The 15681-nt window shown below is 50.6% G+C and overlaps 2 protein-coding genes across 2 annotated transcripts; both read right to left on the bottom strand.

The window, feature by feature from the left end:
- Positions 1-181: 181 nt before the first annotated feature.
- Positions 182-2829, bottom strand: CDK3 (cyclin dependent kinase 3; the record flags this gene model as incomplete). The annotated part of the gene is made up of 7 exons (XM_084238083.1): positions 182-307; positions 1347-1550; positions 1760-1861; positions 1944-2114; positions 2191-2311; positions 2389-2466; positions 2714-2829. 7 exons carry the CDS (start codon positions 2827-2829, stop codon positions 182-184), a joined length of 918 nt encoding a protein of 305 aa, XP_084094209.1.
- Positions 2830-3666: 837 nt separating this feature from the next.
- On the bottom strand, positions 3667-15223 carry TEN1 (TEN1 subunit of CST complex). The gene is made up of 3 exons (XM_084236523.1): positions 14984-15223; positions 10055-10212; positions 3667-3917 (listed from the first exon to the last, which is right to left on the bottom strand). The coding sequence occupies exons 1-3, from the start codon at positions 15070-15072 to the stop codon at positions 3700-3702; spliced, it is 465 nt and encodes a 154-aa protein (XP_084092649.1). The 5' UTR covers positions 15073-15223; the 3' UTR covers positions 3667-3699.
- Positions 15224-15681: the final 458 nt, after the last annotated feature.

Here is a 15681-nt window from a genome sequence, read left to right as displayed (position 1 = left end):
CAAACAACACAGGAACTTCCTAAGCTGCTGGCAGGACTGACCCAAACTCGGCCTCTGACGGCTGATGCCAAACTCCTCCGCGCGCTGCTCTCTCCCCAGGTGGGTTCTCTCGCCTGGGTCACTGGGGGGGCGGCCGCCGGGCAGCAGCTGGAGGGAGACTGAGGCGGTGGGTTCCACCTTCTCAGCTGCTGAAATGCTCCAGCACACACGGGCGGGCGGCCTGGGAGGTCTCGGTGGATGAGAAGTAGGGGTGGGCGAGGGCTGTCTTGGCGGAGATGCGCCGGCTGGGGTCGTACTGCAGCAGCTGCTGTGAAGGGAGGAGGAGACGATGCGGCCTGGCAGTGGGGCGAGGAACTACTGGTGCCAGGTCCCAGCTGCAGGCCGCAGCCCGAGCACAGCCTCCTGGCTGCCGGAGAGCTAGTTCTGGCTACTCCTAGAATCTGGGGACCAAGAATCCCTTCTAGTCCAGCCCTGAGTCACCCCCAGTCGCCTTCAGAGAGGCCAAGTCTGCCTGTCCCCATTCTTACTGAGTGTCCGGCCCAGCCCATTTTCAGTTGAGACAGATTTCTCTCTGCGTATCAGGAAGTGGGGGGCCAAACTTGCCCAGGGAGCAAATGTGGGGGTGGTGCAGGAACGCAGAAGCCCCAAACCTAGCCAGGACGTGCCGCCTTGGAGCAGCGGGGGTGGAGACCGTTCGTGGGCGTCTGCTGCCAGCACTGGTCAGCAGACACCGGCCTGAAGTCCAACCCTGCGGGCCTGGCTCTGACCCCTGCCCGTCACAGCCAGTGCCATGGCCCCGAGTCTTTGTGGGCAAGACTGGCAGGCTCTGTGCTGGCATTCAGGCGTAGGGGTCAGTGTGCCAAGACAGCGCAACAGGAGGACGAGGAGACCCTTGGTGCAGCCCAGTCAGCAGGGAACGGCCTGTCTGGAGATGCCTCATGGCAGCCATGCGGAAGGCGCTGTGGGGAACAGAGAAGCAGGAGGAGGGCTGGGCCCGCCTGGGGGAGCGAGCTGCTTGGATGGGGCAAAGGCTCAGATGAGGCAATTTTGGAAAATTACTAAAGACTCAAGGCAGCTGGGGACAAAAAAAAAAAGGTCAGCATCGCCGCCGAGCTATTTAGAAGAGAGACGTGAACGTTGGACCGACCCAGAAGTCTGTGGGTTGAACGATCAACATCACAGGGCAGCCAGCTGTGTACACGGGTCAGCAGTGGATCGGCTGGGACGCAGCGAGCCGGGGTTACATAAGAGGCTGGCTGACACAGGGGTCACTCAGGGCGGGGGGGGGACACAGCGGCTGCAGCCAGGAGGCCTTTCTCGCCTCCCCCGCTCATGCCGGTACCTACCACCAGCAGGTCTTTGCCCTGCGCCTCCAGGCTGGGCACGATGTCCTCCAGCCCCCTCCTGACCCACTTGGGGAAGCTGCCCTTGTAGTCAGGCAGTTGGGAGATGCCTGGCCACACGGCTTCACTGGGGGTCCCCAAGGTGCGGAAGATACGAAAGAGCTGGTCGATCTCAGAGTCCCCAGGAAACAGGGCCCGGCGGGTCACCTAGCGGGGCGGGAGCAGGTATGAGGGCCACTCCCTGGCCATACAGAGTCAGCACCAGGCCGCGCTAGGAATCCAGGCCCCTGCGGGCATCAGGGCCCTGCAGTGCTTCCGCCAGCGCCCAACACGCTTAAATCCACGTTCACGGGAGAATTGGAGCCCCACCCGCACCACCGTGGCCTCCCCGTGGCCATGTTTGTCCCTCTCTCTACCATCTCTGCAAAGATGCAGCCGATACTCCAGACGTCCACGGCTGTTGAGTAGAACTTGCTGCCCAAGAGGATCTCTGGGGCACGATACCAGAGTGTCATCACCTGTTGGGGTGAGAAAGCGGCCTCCTTCAGGGTGGCTGAGCGCGTGGAGGCCGTCTCTGCGCTCCCCTTTGTCCCGAGGTACCTCGTGGGTGTAGGTGCGCAGAGGCACCCCAAAAGCTCGAGCCAGTCCAAAGTCAGCCAGCTTGATGGCCCCCTGCTCATTGATGAGCAGATTCTGGGGCTTCAGGTCTCGGTGGATGACCCGATGGGAGTGGCAGAAATTCACCCCCTGCAGCAGCTGGAAGAGGTAGCTCTGGAAGAGTGAGAGAAGCAGCCGGCTGAGCAGCAGTGGGCTGGGGGGGCGGGGAGCCGGCCGGTCCCCTTGGTACCTTGACCAGGTGCAGGGGCAGTTCAGAGGCCGGGGTGGAGTCCATGTACTTCTTGAGGTCCTGGCTGAGGAACTCAAACACCAGGTAAAGCTTCTTCTCATTGTGCATCACGTCCAGCAGCCTGGGCAGGGGACGCTGTCAGGAGGCAGCTCCCGCCATGCTGGAGCAAGGCCGCTCCCGCTTCCTCCCCCCGCTCACCTGACAATGTTGGGGTGCTTAAGCTCTTTGAGCAGGGAGATCTCCCTGATGGCGGTGCTCGGGACCCCCTCGGTCTCCCTGCAGGAGAGGAGGGTACAGCCCAGGAGGCAGGAACCATGAAGGGTGCTTCTGACTGGGAGCTCCCTCAGCCACACACCCACTTATCTCTCCTGGAGACCCGGGGCGAAGCCCAGTGGGGTGAGGCCAGGCAAGGGCTACACTTTGTGGTCGCCCTAGAGCCCAGAGCTGCATATGAAACCCTGAGATGAGGGAAAGCTCTGGGCTGCGGGTCTCCCGGGGAAGACCGGACCGTCCCAGCACTCACAGATCCAGCCTGATCTTCTTGAGGGCCACGAGCTGCCCTGTCTCCTTGTTCTTGGCCTTATACACCACCCCATAGGTGCCCTCTCCAATCTTCTCTAGCTTCTGGAACACATCCATGTCTGAGAGCTGTCTGGGGAAAAGACGGCACCCCGGGCATTTGCCGCCCTGCCCAGTGCCCGCTGCCTCCTCCAGCCTCAGGGGACACCCTGCTGGCCCCCTCAGGCGTCCCAGCTCCCCAGGCCCGTGGCCCACAGGGAGCCCCCTACTCCTCCTGCCAGGCCCCCCAGGCTTGCCTCCCTCCCCCAACCTGGCCTTCATCCAGCCTGACCCTGGCTTGGAGGGGGCCTGCCCTCAGCCAGCACAAGGCAGGCACCTCCAGGCCCTCGGGGGTGCCCGCTGTGGTGTGCGGAAGAGCCCAAACCTCTCCCGCCCCAGCCCCACTGCGGCCATGCCCAGTCTCTGGAGCCAGAAGGATGCAGAGGCCTCCCTGGAGGGGACGGGCCAGCTGAGGGCAGAGATCAGGGAGTGAGAGGGTCTCTGAAGCCTCAGTTCTGCCCCAGGCCGCACGGCCAGGGTGAGGGGCTAGGCAGGGTCTGTTTGCGATACTCAGTCTCCTCTGCCGGTGAAACCTTGGTGAGAGTGTCCCCCCTGGGCCCTGGGCCCCCCCCACCTGGGCCGGGAGCCCTCGGCTGCCTCCCCTCAGCCACCTCCCCTCAGCCCCACAGCCCAGAATTCACCAGAGACCCTATGCTCCTGCGGCTGGCGCCACTGCTGCTCCACCGCGCCCCCTCCTGGCCCCTGCCGGCGCTGCACCACCTGCACACACTTCCCCCTGGGGCCTTTATTCACCAGCACCTTCTGGAACACTCCATGGCCTCCCCAAGGCACAGCCCCCAGCACCCCGGGGGCTCAGTCTCTTTAGGCCTCCTGGCAAGGGCCGAGGAAGGTGGAGAGTGTCAGGCTGAGACAGTCCCAAATAAGCAACGGCTACTCTCCAGCTTCAGACAGGCTGTCATTCAGGGGGGCCTGGGTCTCCACAGCGCCCAGGTGGCCAGTGGACTTGAGCTCAGGCGCTGCCTCATCCCGCTGGCCGCTGGCCCTGGCTCGCTGGTGCAGCCTCTGCGCCTGGATGGCTTGTTCTAACAGAGGCAGGTTCATTCCTTCCACACACGTCAGCACCCGCGCCTTCACCAGGGGGTCTCCACCTGCAAGACACACGCACCACAGTGCTGGCAGGGCCGCCCGAGCGCCAGCCACGCTCCGTGTTCTCGCTCTTCCTCCCCCGCCACGCCCGTCTGACAGGGTGTGGGGCAGGAGGACACCATCAGGATGTTGCCAGCCAGTCTGGGCTGAGAACTGTGAGCCTACGATGCCCTGTAGGCACGTGTCTGAAACTTAGGGGGCAGTCTGAGACCCCACTTCTCCAGAGAGGAAGAAGCTGAGTCCTCTACCCCCGCCCCACCCTTTGTCATCTCCGTTCCTGCTGCCTTCCCTGTAGGTCCCAAGTGCCGGGGGTGAGGAGGAGTCACGATCTCCATTAGCATCCTGGACCCACTGGGCCTGTAAATCAGGGCCAAGAGAACCCCATGTTTAATACACCCAAGGGGACAGTTTGGCCTGATAGGGGCAGGGGGAGGGGCTGACATGACCTAGCAGAGGCGACCTGACCTTATCCATTATGAAAGTCTTGTCAGGTGACATCAAACAGGAAAGACACCTGGGATTTGCTTAAAGGAAGTTTTTTCTTTTCCTTTCTCCACTCATGTCCTCTCTGTAATTGGGACACACCGATAAATACAATCCGTGTTCCTGGCCACTAAAATGTCTTCTTTTCATGCCATTTTGAGATAGAGGCACTCATTAAGCTAAAGTGTCCACCTTGCCTTCCTTCCAACCTACATTGCTATGTTGATTTAACTCAGCCTGGGGGCAGAATTCGGAAAGTCAGGCTGCAGCCCACACCCAGGTGGATGAACCACTCCGGCGGGTGGCTGAGCATGGGGGCATGGGTGACAGAGCCAGTTCCCTGAGCTCCCTCAGGACTGGCTCGGTTGCCCGCATTGCTCAACCCAACAGGACGTGTGTCCGAACTCCGCTGAGGAGCCTGGACCTTCTCTCGCGACACAGCCCTGCGAGCGCTCTCGGAGCCGGTTGTGCGTGTCCGATGTCCCGGGCTCGTGAGAGCACCAGGCACAGCTGGGGCTGCTCAATCTCAAGGCTCCCAGCCACAGGGCGGGACGCAGGTCTGGGTGACCTTTATGTCCTCCAGGACTGGCAGGAAAGCAGCCAGCTGTGCCCCCTGGCAGGATGGGGACTGGGGAGGGGCTTCTGTGCTCAGCCCACACCTACCCTTTCCTCTGCGCCCTCACCCGCCTCTCCCCTGTCAGCTGGGAGCGATGAGACTGTATTACTTTGAAACTAGAAACTCGGGGGATATTTTTTTGAAGGAAAATACAGATTGTAACATAAGAGGCAAACCAGCCAGAGCTGAGGAATGCTGCTTGATCTGAGGGCTGAGTTTTCAGGTTCCATTTTTTGGGGGGGTGTGGGTGGAAGAATGGCTAGATTCCAAGTTCAACATAGTAAACAACTTCTGTGCCCTCCTGATGCCTCACAGCCAAGACATGGGATTGATGGGCCTGCTTTTGTAACGTTTAGATGATTTACACTGAACTTTCGCCTGAGCATTCACAGATAATGATCATTGACCAGGATTTATTATTTCAAGGAGGCTGTTTGAGTGGTGATTAGAATTTAACCATTTCAGGGGGCCTCCCCAGTGGTGCAGCGGTTGAGCACTGGGCTTTGAAGCTGCCGCAGCCTCTGCAGTACCGATTCGATCCCCGGCCACTGGCGAGGGTCCCACATGGCGCGCAGACCTCTCCTGCCGCCCGCTGCTCCCCTCAGCAGTGTCCTTCGGTCCTTCTGCCTGCTCTGCTCCCCGCTCTGGCTCTGGTGAATTCTCTCACCCTCCCGCGCTTCTGACTGTGCCCAGTGCCTGTATAAATAAATTAATAAATCTTAAAAAAAAAAAAAAAGAATTTAACCATTTCCCCTGCATTTATTCATGGCAATTTTTCTGTAAAGAACATTCCCTCATCAACTATTTAGTTTGCCTGATGTCAGACAGAAAAAGGCACGGCAAGAGAATTTCAAGGGAAGGAGGAGCAGGTTTCACAACCAGGAGGAAACAATCGCCAGTGGTGTCCAGCAAATTCCACAGGGACCAGTGGTCACATTCTCCAATAAATGCCTTTTTTAAAAAAGATTTATTTATGTATGCATACAAGAACTGGGGTACAGGCCAGAGGTGCGGGCTGGGGAGAATTCACTAGAGAGAGGGGGAACAGAACAGGCAAACTGACTGAAATGTACTGCTGAGGGGAGCAGCGGGTGAGACAGGAGAGGTCTGCTGTGCCATGTGGGCAGCTCCCTGGCTGCCCAGGGATCAAACTTGTGCTGCAGAGGCTGTGGACAGCCTCAGAGTGCTGTGCCTAACCCCTTGCACCACCAGGGAGGCCCAAAAGTGCCTTTTTTTAAAAAAGGAAAGAAGGGAGACAGAACTGTCACAGAGACTTAGGATAGATAACCTAAGGGCAGTGGAGGGACTTTGTTTTTTTTTTTTTAAGACTTTTTTGTTTATGCATACAAAACTGGGGTCTATGCCAGTGGTGTGGGGGCATGAGAGGACTCACCAGAGACAGATTGGGGAACAGAACAGGCAAATCGACTGAAATACACTGCTGAGGGGAGCAGCAGGGAGCCAGGAGAGGTCTGCTGCACCCTGTGGGTAGCTCCCTGGCTGGGGATCAAACTCATGCCACAGTGGCTGGAGACAGCTTGACAGCACTATGTCTTTAACCCCTGAACCATCAGGGAGGCCCAATGGAGGGATTTTGGATCTGGATTTGAACTAACCAATTGTAAAAAGCCATTTTTCTGGAGGCAACAGGGGGAAGTGACTGTGGACTAGGTATTAGATTATATTAAGAAATGACAATTCTGTTGGGTGTAATGTTAGAGGTACTTATTGAGGTATTTACAGGTAAAAATGAAAGAACTTCTTAAATTTGCTTATCAATACATCAGCAAAATAAATGAATGTAGGTGATAGTGACACAGAACAGTGGAATGTGGGTTGATCACAGCTGAATCTGGGTGATGGGTACCTGGAGCTCACTCTATATTCTACATTCATTTGAGATGAAAATAGTCAATTTTTGGGCCTCCCTGGTGGCGCAAGGTGTTAAGACGCAACCTATGAAGGTGTCTACAGCCACTGCAGCATGAGTTCGATTTCCCGGCCAGCTGGGAAGCAACCCACATGGCACAGCAGACCTCTCCTGACTTGCCCTCTGCTCCCCTCAGCAGTGTACTTTGGTCAATCCGCCTGTTCTGTTCCCCACTCTGTCTCTGGTGAATCCTCTCACCCCTGCATCTCCGGCCTGTACCCCAGCTCTTGTATGCATAAATAAATCAATCTTTTAAAAAAATAGTCAATTTTTTTAAAATCCATGTGAGTTGAATTTAGACTTTAAAGTTTTTTTCCATTTTCTTCCCACAATAATTCTAGATGACCACACCAGGTCCTGCCCTCACTCTGGCCGCTGTTCCGGGCTGGTGTCAAAGTGCCCCCTCCTCATGGGATTTATAATGGGAGGGCCAACCCTTTCAGACACTGGGCACCAGGTTCCTGGCTTCTAAGACTCACTGTAGAGGTCACAACTACAAGGGAAAGGCTCAGGTGATTTGGGCTGAAGTCAAAGTGGAAATCATTTATGTAAAAGGCCTTTGTCCACATTCCCAATCCTGCCTCCTGATAACTCTCTCAAATCAGTTATGAGGGCAGGCGCTCTCAGCTCAAAGGCTTAATCCTGACTAAAGATTAACTTTGATGAAATCAAGTATAGATAAAGTAAGCACCATTTAATTACTTTCTCCCCTGGAGTGCATTTCATTTTCAGAGTGTTAAAAATCGCTGTGACTTAGAAAGTGAGTTGGTAATATAAGCCACGAAAGGTAAAGAAATGTTCACATCCTTGAGCATAAGGATTCTACTTTCAGGAAACAACCCTAAAAAAAAAAATCAAAATATGGACAAAGACTAGTAGATGTCAGATGGATGGATGAGATAGATGGATGCATAGACTGACAGACATGTGACAGACAGATGAGTCACTCTTTTTTTTTTTAAGATTTATTTGTTTATAAAGACAAGAACTGGGGTACAGGCCAGAGGCGTGGGGCTGGTGAGAGGATTCACCAGAGACAGAGCGGGGAACAGAACAGGCAGACTGACCAAAGTACACTGCTGAGGGGAGCAGCGGGCGAGTCAGGAGAGGTCTGCTGCGCCCTGTGGGCAGCTCCATGGCCGGTTGGGGATCAAACTTGTGCTGCAGTGGCTGCGGACAGCTTCATAGGCTGCATTTTAACCCCTTGGCACCATCAGGGAGGCCCCAGAGTCATTTTTTAACTTTTTTCCCCTTTTGCTATAAAAGCAACATATTTTCATTGTAAAATCCCACCACCCACAAGTAACTGCTATTAACATTTTGGTAAATAATCTTTCAAACTGGGGCATCCCTGGTGGCGCTGGGGTAAAGTCTCTGCACTATCAAGCTATCTGTAGCCACTACGGCCTGAGTTCAATCCCTGGCCAGGTTGCTGACTCACATGGCGCGGCAGACCTGTCCTATCTCCCTGCTGCTCCCCTCAGCAGTGTATTTCAGTCACTCCGCCTGTTCTGCTCCCCACTCTGTCTCTGGTGAATCCTCTCACCACTCCCACCCCTGCACCTCTGGCCTATGCCCCCAGTTCTTATATGCATAAATAAATAAAATATTTGACAAATACTAATAATCTTTCAAATTTTTACGTGTATGAGATATATTAAGACAAAAAAGGTATCATTCAACACATATTGCTTTGTAAACTGCTTTTTCTTAGTGTGGTTTTGTGAGTATATTTTCAATGGCAATTGATATAAATTTACAACTCCGTCTATAATGCACAATATCCTACTGACTGAATGGACAATAATTTCTTTAAGCAACTAATACACTTATTAATGTATAAATGTACTGATGAGAGCAAAAAATGGAAACACTATACATGACCCATTGTCACATGACTCAGGATATGTGTTATGATACGTGTTATCTGTAAAGTATCATGTAGCTGTTAAGACCTACATCTGGGGCCTCCCCGGTGGCGCTGCGGTTGAGCGCTGGGTTGCGAAGCTGCCCGCGGCCTCTGCGGCGCCGGTTCGATCCCCGGCTGCTCCCCGGCCACCGGAGGAGGGTCCCGCATGGCGCGCAGACCTCTCCTGCCGCCCGCTGCTCCCCTCAGCAGTGTCCTTCGGTCCTTCTGCCTGCTCTGCTCCCCGCTCTGGCTCTGGTGAATTCTCTCACCCTCCCGCGCTTCTGACTGTACCCAGTGCTTGTATAAACAAAACAAACAAATAAATAAATAAAACATGCCTCTCTTAAAAAAAAAAAAAACTACATCTGGAAAAATGTAAGATATGGGGAAATGTTTGTGATATAATCTAAGCCAAAAATAACCTGACACAACATTTTATATTAAGTAACCAACCAGGTAAAGGGAAATGCACAGGATGGCCAGAAGCACAGGCAAGGAATAATGAGAGGACCTAGATTTCATTTTATTTTTTTTTTAAAGATTTATTTATTTATTTATAGAAGCACTGGGTACAGTCAGAAGCGCGGGAGGGTGAGAGGATTCACCAGAGCCAGAGCGGGGAGCAGAGCAGGCAGACTGATGAAACACACGCTGAGGGGAGCAGCGGGCGGCAGGAGAGGTCTGCTGTGCCATGTAGGACACTCGCTGGTGGCCGGGAATTGAACCGGCGCTGCAGAGGCTGCGGGCAGCTTCGCAGCCCAGCGCTCAACCGCTTCGCCACCAGGGGAGGCCCAGGACCTAGATTTTAAAGACCAACTACAGCTCTGGGTCCTGGAGATTTTATGATTTTATCCCAACTGGCTTTTATTCCTTGTGTTCTACTTTCTTCCCCTGACCTGGCCTGTTACTCCAGCCCCATTTTCTATGAGCCTTAGTTTTCTCCTCTATGTCATGGGCTGGTGGTTAGATTCAAAAGGATTGTAAGCAAACAGCCTTGCGCCACACCTTCGAAAGGAATGGCCTCTCCCCCTGCCATGCTTCCTTGGCAGGCCTACTCTGAGCCCAGTCAGGCCTGTTTCCCAGGAGCCCTTGAGTGTGAGGGACTCCTATGTGGTCACAAGCAAGGCCCAGCTCTGAGTCACCCCATGACTGCCCAAACTCGAGACTCAGTGTGAAAAGGGGGTGTGGTTCCACAGCCTACCCTTCTGGTGTTCCAGCTCCCCCAGGACAAGGTACAGGGAGCCCACCTGGGCTCGGAATGGCTCCACCAACTTGGTACAGATGTGGACGACGTGCTGTTCAGGTCCGTGCTGAGCCAGCAGGGTCACGTGGGACTGGGCCGTGTCATAGACGCTCAGCCTAGAGATTGGGGAAAGCGCCGTCAATTCTACTCATGGACAGAACCACCATGAGCCCAAAAGGTTCTGGGAGGCCCATAAATCCACAGGAAATATTAAGTCTCACTCTGATCAGGCAAATAAAAATGGCAGCAATGAATCAGAAAAGATGTTTCAGTCCACCTGCTGAGATGTGAATCACATGCATTAAACATCGAAGTCAACAAGCATTGATGAAAGTACAACCTGGGCCTCCCTGGTGGCGCAAGGGGTTAAGACGCAGCACTATGAAGCTATCCACAGCCACTGCAGCACAAGTTCAAACCCCAGGCAGGGAGCTGACCCACATGGCGCAGCAGACCTCTCCTGTATCCCCACTGCTCCTCTCAGTCACGCCACCTCTTCTACTCCCCACTCTGTCTCTGGTGAATCCTCTCACCCCCACACCTCTGGCCTGCACCCCAGTTCTTTAAAAAAAAAAGTACAACCTCCACCAATTTACCTGGTGCGTTCCTGTCACCCAACGAAGTCTCCTCATGCCCCTTTGACGTCACTCTCCCACCCCAGGCAACCACGGATCTGCTTTGGCCCCTAAAGGTGTTTTGCTTCTCAAGCACCGTGTGTAAGTGGAGTCATGACAACGTGTGGTCTTTTGTGTTTAGGCTTTTCTGTTGTTTTTTTTTAAATTTCATTTAGTATTTATTTATTTATAATATCTTACTTTATATAATTCTTACATCATTTTTCATCTTTGCACAATGTATGCATTTTCATTTTGGTTATATTCCCCATACAATTGCACTCCCCCCTTATTTTGACTCTAGTTCTTCCTCTCCCCGCCTCTCCCTCCTACCCCCCCCCAACAGCTCCCCCCCGTAGTGTGTCTCTGGTTTATAGTTGCTTGTTGATTTTGATTTTCACTTTGTATTGATTAGTCTTTTTCCTGGTCCCTTATTTAGGTTTTCTAGATTCCTGCTATGAGTGAGACCATCCGGTATTTTTCTTTTTCTTTCTGACTTATTTCGCTGAGCATCATCTCTTCTAGCTCCATCCATGTTGCTGCAAACTGCATGTGTTTATCTTTTTTGATTGCTGAGTAATATTCCACGGTGTATATGTACCACCTCTTCTTGATCCAGGCATCTATTTTTGGGCATTTGGGTTATTTCCATAGCTTAGCTATTGTAAACAGTGCTGCTATAAACATAGGGGTGCAGGTGCCCTTTGGAATTACCATTTCTGTGTCATTTTCTGTTTGTTTTAACATAATGGTCTTGAGGCTCTTTATGTGGTTGGGCAAAGCAGTGGCTTGTTCCTTTTTATTATTCAACAGTGCTCTGCTGAACAGATAAATAGACCGTTTGTTTATTCGTCCACAGCTGATTTGGTTTGCTTCTAGTTTGGAGCTATTAGGAATAAACTGGTAAGAACATTCCCATACATGTCTTTGGGCTGACATGTGCTGCATCTCTCTTGGGTAAACACCCAAGTGGGCATGCTGAATGGTATAGCCCAGCTGCCTGTTTAAAAGAAATTGCCAACGTGCTTTTCACAGAGGTTGTGCCAGCTCACATCCACTAGCAGGTAAGAAGGTTCTAGTTACTGTGATTTTCGTCAGCACTTGGTGTGGTGAGTTTTCTCATTTTGGCCATCCTATTGGGTAGGAAATTCCTTATTAGGATGACTTTAATTTGCATTTCCCTGGTGACCAATGATGTTAGCCATCTTCTCCTGTGCTTAGGCACCATTTGTGTGCATGTGTGTGTCTGTGTGTGTGTGTGTGTATATATATATATATATATTTTTTTTTTTTAGATTTATTTATTTATGCATACAAGAACTGGGGTACAGGCCAGAGTTGTAGGGATGAGAGGATTCACCAGAGACAGAATGGGGAGCAGAACATGGGGATTGACTGAAATACACTGCTGACACGAGCAGTGGGGAGACAGGAGAGGTCTGCTGCGCCATGTGGGTAACTCCCTGGCTGGGGCTCGCACTCGTGCTGCAGTGGCTGCTGATAGCGTCATAGTCTGAGACTTATCCCTCTGCGCCACCAGGGAGGACCCTGTATATTTTAAAGTGGTTTAATATTTCAATGTTGTCTTTTTGTATGACTGCTAGTTGCTATGTCTTTCTTCTTTTGTAGAGTCTGTTCACGTGTTTTACCCTCCCTCATTCTTGGCATTCTGTTACAAATGCTCCTTCCCTCCGGTGTTAACGAGGTATAACCTGATGAACTGCATATATTTAAGGTACGCAGTTTGATATCTGCACACACTTGTGAAGCCGACGGCGCAAGGTAATGAACATAACTTTTTATCACCCTGGCAAGTCCCCTCTTATCCTCCTGTGATTCTCCCAGCACCCCACTGATCTGCTATTTTCCCACTATAGATTACTTTGCATTTTCTAGATTTTTACATACATGCAGTCATACAAACATGTACCTGTTTGGTACCTGGTTTCTTTTTTTTTTTTTTAAAGATTTATTTATTTATTTATTTGTTTGTTTGTTTATTCATACATACATACATACAAGCACTGGGCACAGTCAGAAGCGCGGGAGGGTGAGAGAATTCACCAGAGCCACAGGGGAGAGCAGAGCAGGCAGACTGAAGAAGTACACTGCTGAGGGGAGCAGCGGACGGCAGGAGAGGTCTGCGCGCCATGTGGGACCCTCGCCCAGAGGCCGGGGATTGAACCGGCACTGCAGAGGTTGCTGGTAGCTTCGCAACCCAGCACTCAACCGCTGCGCCACCGGGGAGGCCTGGGACCTGGTTTCTTTACTTCAGTTGACTTATTTTGAGATTCATGCACATTGTTGCATATTGCCATAGTTCATCCCTTTTTATTGCTGAATAGTATTCCACGGTATGACTCTCCCACCATTTGTTTATTTAGTCAGACAGACAGACATTTGGGATGCTTCAAGTTTCTGGCTCTTACAAAGAATATTGCTATAAATATTTATATGCAATCCTTTGTGTGCACATAAAGCTTTCATTTTTCTTGGGCAAATACTTAGGAGTAGACTGGATGGGACACATGGAGGGTGTATGGTTAGCTTTTATAAGAGGCCGCCAAGCTGTTTTCTAAAATAGCTGTGCCATTGTATGTCCCCACCAGAAGTGCATGTGAATCCAGTCACGGCTTCTTCAGCATTTGGTATTGTCCATCTTTTCTAATGGAGCCACTCTAGCATGTGCAGGAAACTCTTTGGGGTTCTAATTTGCATTTTCCTAATGACTAATGACGTTGAGCAAAATTTCATGTGTTTGTCTGCCATCTGTGCATCTTTGGTAGCACCTGTTCAAATCTTTTGCCCTTTTTACAATTCAGTTCTTTGTTTTACTGAGTTGTTTGTGCTCTTTGATATTCTAATACAAGTCACTTGTTGGGTAGAGGTATCATGTCCTCACATACACAGACACACAGGTGGTACACACTTTCTCCCTTGTGACTTATCTTTAAATTCTCTAAAAGGTATCTTCTGATGAGCAGCAAATTTCAATTTTGTTGAAGTCCAATTTATTCATATTTAATGACTTTTATTTTCTGTGTCTTATCTAAGAAATTTTTGCCTAACGCCAGGCTGTGAAGTTTTCCTCTAGATATTTCATAGTTTAGATGATACATCTATGAATTCCATTTATTGTGAGTTTTTTTAATGCTGCAAACAATTTTTTTTTTAACACCTGTGAGAATGTCAGTAGGAACCTCCAGTACCATTTACTGAAATGACTATCCTATCCCCACTCATTTACATTGATGTCTTTGTTGATAATCCATAGATCTTGGTTAAATAAACAGATATTTTTAAAAATTATGATGACTCTATATAATAAAATGAAAGGGATCTATTTAAAGTGATGATAAAACTCCAATATTTGGCGTAGTGCCAGGTCTACTAAATGCAGTTAAGTAAATAAATGGTACAATATAATATAATAGGATCTCATCTAGCTTGAGATATTTCTCTATGTCCATATATACAGACTACTGCAGAAAGGACTGAGTGACAGCCAAGGATAGGTCACAAAAGGCCTGTAGCTTTTTCTTTGCTCGCTGTTGGATGGCCCATTGACTGATTTTGAGATTCATCCACACTGTGTAATACTGCCATAGTTAATCCCTTTTTATTGCTGAACAGTATTCCACTGTATGGCTCTTCCACCATCTTGTGAGAACCCTCAATTAGTCCCCAGGAAGGAACCTATATTTTTAGAAATCAGTCTTCTTGACAAGAGCTGGTACTGACTTGCCAAAGATGTGAATGAGTCACCTTGGAAGCAGGTCCTTCCCACTCAGTCCCTCCTTCAGGTGTTGGCAGTTCTAACCAACTTCTGACTGCAATCTTGTGAGTCTGAGCCAGAACCACCCAGTCAAGCTGCTCCCAAATTCCTGACCCACATAGTAATTAAATAAACTATTAAATGATAAGCATTTGTTCTCATTTTAAGCCACTACCTTTTGGGGTAATTTGTTACACAGCAATAGGTGACTAACAGATGCATTACATATGTTGTGTGTATCTACCACGTGGCTGTCTGTACATACGTGCACGAAAATGTGGGTAAAGCAATCAGCGGGCTGTCAGACAGTGGGGTCACCAGGGACTTTTGCTTGCCCTTTTCACACCTTTGCGATTGTTTGCATTTTTACAATGAAGACATTATTTTGTTTGCATTTTCAAAACATCTAGATAAATGTAACATAAAATGATTTCATTTGCTATTGTTGGGTTTAGGTAAAGTCATTTAAACATCCCCCCACATACAAAACATTCTCACCGGCCAAATGTTCGCAGAGAGGCTCCCTCGGGAACATGGCCGGCGCTGACCTCCCAGGGGAAGTAATAGATGCCAGGTGTGGGCAGCATCCTTGGCTCCTCTCACCAAATTGCTGAGATGGATTTTTGGAGACTCCTGCAAATCAAGCAGACAGAGATTAGCAGATGTCTGGGACCAGCCACTTCTGAAGGCCTAGTTCCAGTGCTGGGTGTCTTCAAATTTTTTAAAATCGTTTTGATGGTTGTGCATTCACATATTTTGTTAAAAACTATTAAAAAAAAAAAAGTTGGGTATCCCCAATGGCGCAGGGGTTAAAGTCTCAGCACTATCAAGCACTATTGCCAGCCACTGTGACCTGAGTTAGATCCCCAGCCAGGGAGCTGACCCACACAGTGCAGCAGACCTCTCCTGTCTCCCCGCTGCGGGGAGCAGTGGGGAGTATTTCAGTCAGTCTGCCTGTTCTGCTCCCCACTCTGTCTGTGGTGAATCCTTTCATACCCTCCCTCCGCACCTCTGGCCTACACCCCAGTTCTTGTATGCATAAATACATAAATCTTTAAAAAAAATTTATATAATAACAATCACTACAACATTCACTAGGCATTTTAAGAAGACAAGAGTTTACATACCCTCAGAGCACAAGATCTCCAGGGCACACTAGCGGGGACTAGAAAGGTGAGGGTGTGGGTATGGCCTGC

This window comes from Talpa europaea (assembly GCF_964194135.1).
Source record: "Talpa europaea genome assembly, chromosome: 7".
NCBI lineage: Eukaryota > Metazoa > Chordata > Mammalia > Eulipotyphla > Talpidae > Talpa > Talpa europaea.
This window is presented reverse-complemented; position numbering and strand designations above follow the sequence as displayed.